General features: G+C 44.4%; 1 protein-coding gene across 3 annotated transcripts in view; it reads left to right on the top strand.

The window, feature by feature from the left end:
* The window catches only part of SHLD1 (shieldin complex subunit 1), a 112,976-nt gene extending 104,933 nt beyond the window's left edge, over nt 1–8,043 (top strand). For all 3 annotated transcript variants that reach the window (XM_071079640.1, XM_071079641.1, XM_071079642.1), the window contains one exon: nt 7,125–8,043. In XM_071079640.1, the coding sequence (XP_070935741.1) occupies nt 7,125–7,564 (440 nt within the window). In that variant the 3' untranslated portion in view covers nt 7,565–8,043. The remainder of the gene's footprint in view (nt 1–7,124) is intronic.
* The last annotated feature ends 762 nt before the right edge of the window (nt 8,044–8,805 follow it).

The following is an 8,805-nucleotide window of genomic DNA, read 5'->3' on the forward strand; positions in this document are numbered from 1 at the left end:
GAGGGTGAGGATGAACAGATCTACTTATATATGTGTATACTTGTAGTATGACACAGATCTCTGGGTATTGAGAAGTAACCCTTTGCTGTTTAATGCCCTTGAGATTTGGGGCTTACTTGTTAGGCAGCATAACCTGGCCCATTCTGACTGAGAAGCCCTCACTGAGAAAGTAACATCTGAGCAGAGACCTAGAGGAGGTGATATGTGGAGCAAGCATGTTCGATGGCAGAGCAACAGCAAGTGCAAAGATTCTAAAGAGAAGTTTGTTTCAAGGCTCAGGAAAGAAGCCAGATTTATGAAGGAGGCAGTGAAACAGACAAGAGTGGTAGGTGCTAGTCAGACTTTCATGCAGCCCTTAGGGCTGGGCTGGAGGTGGGACTGAATTTTGTTCACCCAATGATTCTGTTCCCTCCTCCTTTCCTCCATGGAGAGTGAAATGGGTGGCTGTAGTGAGGGGGTAGAAGAAGGAATGAAGGAGAAAAAAGTGAGGTGTGGAGCAGGAAGATGCAGCTTAGCCCAGATCCATGGCCCGTGGCCCCTCGTATACTTAAAATGGTAGTGTCCCCCATGAAGCCACCTTATCCAGGGCATGGTGAGGCTTCTGAAGTCTAACTTCTGTCATAAGATGAATAGTGCATCAAGAGTTGCTGATAAGTGATCATTGATGACCAGGACATCCCCTGCTACTTCCTGTTCACCTTGTTCTTTTCAAATGCCTGGGACTTTAAAGAAAATTTTTCTTTTAATTTTATTTTTTAATTGGAAAAAGCATTTTATATTTACAGTCAACTGATAATGCCAGTAGAGTGTATTACAGGATTTGTGGTTGCAAAAAGTTACGTAATTTAAGTTTACTGGTATTGCTACTCACCTAAGTGTAAACCAAATCTTATGTTCCCATTTGCAATTTAATTTGTAAATTAAAGTTTTGTTTGTTTTTGCTTTTTTTGTTTTTGTTTTTGTTTGTTTTGTTTTGTTTTGTTTTTTTGTTTTTGTTTTGTTTCTTTTGAGACATCTGTCACCCAGGCTGGAGTGCAGTGGTGCAATCTTGGCTCACTGCAACCTCTGCCTCCTGGGTTCAAGTGATTCTCCTGCCTACCAAGTAGCTGGGACTACAGGCGCCCACCACCACACCCAGCTGATTTTTGTATTTTTAGTAGAGACAGGGTTTCGCCATGTTGGCCAGGCTGGTCTCTTAACTCCTGACCTCAGGTGATCCACCTGCTTTGGCCTCCCAAAGTGCTGAGCCACCACACCCGGCCAAATTAAAATGTTTTAAACATATAAGTCAATTATGAACATTAGTTTAAAGGGGACTCATGACTATTTTTAGAGCCACACAAGCCCAGGGAGCCTCCAACAGACCCACCAAGGAAGCGGGGCCTGGGAATTTAGGATTGTGTCATGCAGGGCCCTGAAAAAGGGACAGCTTCCCATCCAAGCAGCATAGAAGGAAACCGAATAAGCCACATACTCCTTCTTTCCTTAAATCCTGATACTTTTTCATTTTTAAAAACTTAAGTCTCGGCCAGGTGCTGTGTCTCACACCTATAATCCCAGCACTTCAGGAGGCTGAGGCCGGCAGATTACTTGAGCTAAGGAGTTTGAGACCAGACCAGCCTGGGCAACGTGGCGAAACCCTCTCCACAAAAAATACAAAAAAGTTAGCCGGATGTGGTGGCGTGCGCCTGTAGACCCAGCTACTCTAGACTGAGGTGGGAGGACCGCCTGAGCCCAGGAGACGGGCTCAGGCGATGAGTTCTGGTTGCGCCATGGCACTCCAACCTGGGGGCAACGAGCAAAACCCTATCTAAAAAAAAATAAAAAATAAAAAAAAAATCCAGGTGCCCTGGCTCACGCCTGTAATTCTAACATTTTGGGAGGCCAAGGCAGGTGGATCACAAGGTCATGAGATCAAGACCATCCTGGCTAACACAGTGAAACCCTGTCTCTACTGAAAATACAAAAAATTAGCCAGGCTTGGTGGCAGGCGCCTGTAGTCCCAGCTAGCCAGGAGGCTGAGGCAGGAGAATCGCTTGAACCCCGGAGGCAGAGGTTGCAGTGAGCCAAGATCGCACCACTGCACTCCAGCCTAGGCGACAGAGTGAGATTCCATCTCAAAACAAAACAAAACAAAACAAAACAAAGTCTTGGATTTCTTTCAGCTCTGTAATATCCTTAAAACCATACATATGGCCTCTTAATGAGCAGTTGCTAGTAAAAGAAACTCTGGACAAATCAAGCAGCGTGGGTGGGTGGCTATTGATTCAGATGCATGCAGAAGGCAGAATTCTAAGTATCAAATCTATTTAGTAGAAACCTGTTACAGTTGAAAGCAAAAATGTTTCACAGAGATGAAACCCTGCTGTGCATTTATGAACCACAGAAATAGCCATGGAAAGTTCTCTGGAAGAATCCCTCATTAGATATCTGGGTTTCCAAAGGCTAATGGCATCTCTCGCAGAACACAATCATTAATCTCAAGTGCTCCATGCCAGTTGACTGTCTTCTGAATTCAAATAAGCACCTACAACTCCTAAAGATGTAAAAATATTTTTAGGTGTATAACAATCTCAAGTATCAGGCTGAGCGTGGTGACTCATGCCTATAATCCTAGCACTTTGGGAGGCCAAGGTGGGCAAATCACTGGAGGCCAGGAGTTCGAGACCAGCCTGACCAACATGGCAAAACCCCATCTCTACCAAAAATACAAAAAATTAGCCAGGCATAGTGGCATGCACCTGTGGTCCCAGCTACTCAGGAGGCTGAGGTGACAGGATCATTTGAGCCCAGGAGGTGGAGGCTGCAGTGAGTTGAGATCATGCCACTGCACTCCATCTTGGGTAACAGAATAAGACTTCACCTCAAAAGGAATCTGAAGTGTGTATATGTTATCTATTTTCTTGTTGGCAAAGAGAAAATTTAACAATTGGATGCATGCAAAAGCATTGTAATATCAAGCCCTGCCCTCCTCTTTTTCTTCTTCTAATTTCTAAAGAAATCCTACTCATGATGGAAAATATATTGAAATAAAAAGGGAAGTTCCATTCAATTTAAATAATACCGGAATCATTAGGACCAGGGCCAGTGGTTTTTCCCCTCAACCATTGTGGGGTAAAAAAGCCATCTCAAGGTTTGAGAAGGGTAAATGCGTAACTCGAATAGGTACCAGCAAGAAGGGTGCTGTGCAGGGAATGGGAACAGCAAAATCTCTTAGGGAGCTCAAGGCAAATCAAATATTATAGTGCAGCAGGATTCAACATTGAGTTCCCACTCCTTTCAAGATCCATCCTTTGAGCCAGGGGAGGGAAGAGGGGTGGGGGGACATTATTGGTATTTGGGAGAAGGACCATTCTTTGTCCTGTGCACTGTGGAATGTTTACATCCTTGACCCCACTCACTAAATGCAAGTAGCACTTTGCAATCCCTGACACAAAAGCATCCCTAGACTCTCCCTGAAGACATTGCTATCCCCCTTTGACAGCTCTGCAAGGTTGGAATGCACCAACAGAGAGAAGAAGGTGGGGTTTGAATGTAGCTGTGAGGTTGCGTCACTGAGCAGGAACTGACTAGTACCCATCTTTCCACACATGGGCACATCAGGAAAGGAAGAGCAATTAGCTCTATTTGCTGGCAAAGAAAAGCTGGCAAAGAAAAGGTGACATCCAAAAAGCTACAACAGCCTTATGATTAGAGAGGAGGCTTTATAGTTGGTAGTAAAGCAAATTTTAAAAGGAAATCAAAGACTGAAATGGACTTCAGTCAGTGTTCAAAAGAGCTGACATAGTAAATGACTCAACCTGTATGTCATTGGTCTTCTGAAGGGAAAGGGTTGTTTCTCTGGCAGACTGCCTGACATGTGCATGAAAAATATAGGAGACAGGTAGCTTTTAGGCTCTTTTGTGGACACTGGATTTCAAAATTTTAAAATTAAATGAAACACAGATGAAAATTTAAAATCCTGCATATCAAAGTACACTGACCATTTACTTAATGGTCATTTAAGTAATGGCTTACTTAGTAAGTCATTAAGTAAGTAATGGACTTACTTAAGACCATTTACTTAACAAGTACGTGCCATGTTGCTTGGCGTTTTCTGTATACGTGGACAGTTTCGGGGGTTCAACTTTCCCAGTGTTGCTTCTGGGGATCCCCTGCTCTCTCCCACCCACCCCATTGGCCCTTCCCAGTTTCTGTCTTCCAGCCACTACCCCCCAACCCCTACCCAGGACAAGGTCATCTGCGGGGAAGAAGGGAGGAAGGGACCCGTCATCCTGCCATCACGGGACCCCATTCCCTCTCCTTCTCCCTTCAGCTTTCTAACAGCAACATGATTTGTTAGGCAACTACCCGAGCTAAGGCTTCCTATTTGGTTGCTTGATATTAAAGTAGGCCACCAAAGGAAGTTTTAACATCTGTCCCCGCAGAGGTTTGTTTTAATTTTTTTACAACAATTTTTTAAAACAAAGAGCCCCTTTTCATGAATTATTTGAGATTTGCTCACCTGAAGGCCACCACTCCTGATTTTTCTACAAACAAGGACATTCTCTTCTAAAATACAATAAAATCATCAAAACCAAGAAATTAACAGTGATGCGTTACTACTGTCTAATCCTTGGACCCCATTCACAGCTCTCCAGTTGCCCCAGTAATGTGCTTTACAATGAAAAGACGCAGTTTAAAAAAATTTTTTTTGTGTTTGGCTGTCATGGCTGTTTTTAGCGTACTTCAGTCTGGGACAGTAGCTCAGTCCTTCCTTGGTTTTCACAAACTTGGCAGTTCTAAAGAGAACAGGCCAAGAACTCCTCTCCTGCTGCTTCTATGCCATCAGGACCAGAAAGAGACCAGCATCTGCCTCCCTCCCCTTCCACCCATCCTGGAGGCTTCAGTCTAGTGATAGGGTTGTTGGGAAGAACTTGGGCAGAAGCTCTGGGCATAGCAAGGTCAAGAAAAGTTTCTTTACTATTCCTTAAAAAAAAAAAAAAAAAAAAAAAAAGGAGGGGCCTGGGACATAGCCTTAAGCTTTCTGGAAACTAGTGTAGTGGAAATACTGCCCCTGCTATCGAATTCTTTACAAAGTGTGGTCTCTGTTTTGGGTCCCCCCTGGCCACTCTGAGTTCTCTCTCTCCTTGAGCCTCTAGGCTGGGTCTCAGGCTACTGAAGAAAGGCCAGCTGGCAGAGGAGGAGAACCGGAACCAGCCATGGAGAAATTTAGTTTCTATTTCTTCTTGCCACTTGGCCTTTGTTCATCAACCCTGCTTCTCTATGGCCATGGTCCTTTCAGAATAAGATTGCAGGACACCTCCTCCGAACAGGGAGCATGCACTCATTCTGGTACCCTTGCACTGCATGTCTCCACTGAGTCCACAGTGTCCCAGTTAATGTCACTACATCATTTCATATCTATGTACATGCTGTGACTATATTTCAGTTGTGTAATGTCTGTAACAATGTCTCTTCTTCCTACTTAGGTTCCAAGTACCTTAGATGAGGGACATGGTCTTCGGCATCCATCTGTATATCTTCAACAACTTGTAATGAGTTGCGTTGATATCAGCTTTCTGTAAATATGTGTTGAATGGTTGAGTGCTTGTCCATGTGTAGGCCTGCATGTGACTCAAAGAATACATGTCCATATTCTTTTAGAATGTGCTGATACTTTTGGATAATCCATTTCTCTGATCTTTATATTACCATAGACATTCTAGAAGAAAGATTGTTTAGTGAAATCCTCATTTTAAAGTTCAGAAAGTTGGAGCCCAGAAAGGTTGTATGACTTGTCCAAGGTGTCATTTCCAGCTAGTAGCAAAATTAGCACCCAAACCAAAATCCTACCTACTTTCCTAAAGCTCCACCCACTGCACCATGCACCTTCCTTCAGCATTGGCAAGTACAGATATGTGTATTATAGCTACTGATTGAGTTCGTAGGGGCAGGGAAATGTCAAAGCTAGTGATGCATAAAAGCTTATATCAGGGTCTGTCATGGAGGTCCAAGAGCAGGAGGTCCAAAAGCTTATATCAGGGTCTGTCATGGTCAGCTTCTGGTGAGGCCTCCTTTCCTGGCTTGCAGACAGCCACCTGTGTGCTCACATGGCTCTTCCTTAGTGCTTGCAAATAGAAATAAAAAAGAAATCTCCTTCTCTCTTTCTCCTTTTATAAGGTTACCAATCCTATCAGATTAGGATCCTACCTATAGACCTCATTTAACTTTAATTACCTCCTAAAAAGCCCTGTCTCCAAATATAGTCATGGTAGGGGTTACAGCTTCAACATGTGAATTTTGTGGGGACACAATTCAGTCCATAGCATAGTGATAGTGTAAATATTTTTAAACGCCTTCGACATACTATATAATATGAAAATAGTTTTTGTAGTGTGACGGGTCCCCCACCAGGTTACTTAAGAGTCTATGTCTGCTGCTTGAACCCTGAAGACTGGGCAGTGAGCCAAGGCCATGGTGCCCAGCTGAGGAGTAGGTGTCCTTGAAAACTCATATCCCGGAGAGAATCTGAGAACCTACCAAGGAAAACAGTCCCATCGTGCACACGCACGGATCTCTGGAGCTATCCTGCTGCCATCCAGGAGTGCCCTGTTTATAAGTCCTAATAAACTCATCTACTCATCAAGCTGGACTTGTCCATGTTATTCTTTGGTCTTTCAACACCTTCCCAGTTTGGGGGTGGGCACTACAGTCCCAAGTTTTTCCTGTAACAGCTGAGATCTATTGGTGACAAAGTTACAGGTACTACTATTAATACTGTGATTTGCGGCCTACATTCATCGTGGGAGGAAATGCTTCATTTCAGGTTGTGGTTAGTGAAAGTAACTACATACATGTGTATATTTTTTCCATCCAAGTTCACAGGCACCCTGAATTTCTATACAGGGACATCGGGCTAAGAATCCTTGGTCCACACAAGTAATATGTTCTTGTTGCGAGCAAGCAAGTGGCATAACCTCCGGATGGTGAGAACAGGTTTTGAAATCAGCTGATTCTTCCCATTGCCAGTTACTCAGGAGCAGTAAGCATGTGGAACTGAAAATAGACATCATCTGCTCCTGGCTTGCTTTCTGATATTTTTGATTGTGTGTTTGAGTATTGGAATATGTTTTGTCTTGCAGATACCAGTAACCTAAATACAGAACACAGTAACTCCTGGGCCTCTGAGAACTTCTGGCTTGACCCGGCTGTGAAAGGCCAGTCAGAGAAGGAAGAGGATGATGAGCTTCGGAAATCCCTGGATAGATTCTATGAAATGTTTGGCCATCCACAGCCAGGCTCTGCGAACCCACTCTCTGCATCTGTCTGCAAGTGCCTGTCTCAGAAAATCACTCAACTAAGAGGCCAGGAGAGCCAAAAGTATGCTCTCCGCAGTTTTCAAATGGCCCGGGTCATCTTCAACCGGGATGGCTGCTCAGTCTTACAGAGGCATTCCAAGGACACCCACTTCTATCCACTGGAGGAAGGAAGTACATCTTTGAATGATGAAAAGCCAAACCCAGGACTGTCAAAAGATATTATTCATTTCCTCTTGCAGCAGAATGTAATGAAAGACCTGTAACTGGTGCCGGGCGGTGTGCAGGCTAGTAATGGAGGTGCTGCGCCATGGCCAGCACTGTTGGTGGCCACCCAGATCCCCTAGGGTCTCTGGCCAGCTCTGTGTGCCCAATCCCAATTAAGTGCTTTGTGGTTAAAGGCTGGCACCTGTGACCTGGTATTGGAGCCAGTCAGCCCATATGGAGAGCCAGCAGGGTCTGGGAGTTCTCTGTCCCCATGGTCACCCCACCCACCACTCCCCTTGGCCAAGGCCACTGACTGACTGGGCTATGAGTCAAAAACCCAGCTCCCTTGCCTCAAGGAGAAGGACATTCTCTGAGGTGTAATTTATGCTCTAGAGCTCCCTTTCCTTGAGATCAGCCTGAGGCTGGGACGTTACATGAAATCACGCCCTTGCTGGGCTTAATCCCTTTCCCTATCCTCCTCCCATTTATTTACTGGTGTCTCTGGGAGCCTTTCCTGAATAAACCTCTTATATCTGAATCCTTGACTCAGAGTCTACCTCTGGGAGAATTCAACCTGAGAGAACATACTTCTGTGAGATGAGGTTTTAGAAGGATACAAAGCTCTACACTGAATCAGGTATAAGGAATTATATCAAGTTGTAAAACTGAGACCAAGTAAGTGAGAATACATGTCCTAAAATAATATAAAGATTGAAATACAGTTTAGAAAAGCATATCACATCTTGATCACACCCTTGCCTCCTCTCCAAAACTAGAAATCCGTATTTTATCATACTAACTGAGTGTGGAGGGAACATTTGGACAATCTAAAATAACAGCTAAAATTCACAATTTAAAAAAAAATCTCATTGTCTTTAGATTGCAAATGTGAAAGGTGAGAAGATAACAAACGTGCATCACCCACCACAGTATATGTAAGCACTATTATGATACGCTAGGCTGATGCCATGTGGCCTTGTCAAGTTGTAGTTGAAGAGAATAAATAATCCTTTGCCCAGGTGGGGCCCTACTTCCTCTTGTATTCTGCCTGCCTGCACCCTCTGTCACCTTGTGAACGATTGGCCCCTCACCCTTGCCCTGTCCTTGCCTCCAATACCCTGAGCTCCATTTGCAAAGGCTTGTCCAGAGCAGGACTTCTTGGCCACCTTGTCCCTGTCCTCCAGGCCTGAGCCCTTCCTCACCAGGGAGCTCTTTAAATAGCCAGTGCAGGTTTGCACTGGCAGATGCTCCACTCTGCGGGTCATGTCCTGAACCCCCATTTGAGACTCAGTTGGTAGAA

Source organism: Macaca nemestrina, chromosome 15 (assembly GCF_043159975.1).
Source record: "Macaca nemestrina isolate mMacNem1 chromosome 15, mMacNem.hap1, whole genome shotgun sequence".
Taxonomy (NCBI): domain Eukaryota; kingdom Metazoa; phylum Chordata; class Mammalia; order Primates; family Cercopithecidae; genus Macaca; species Macaca nemestrina.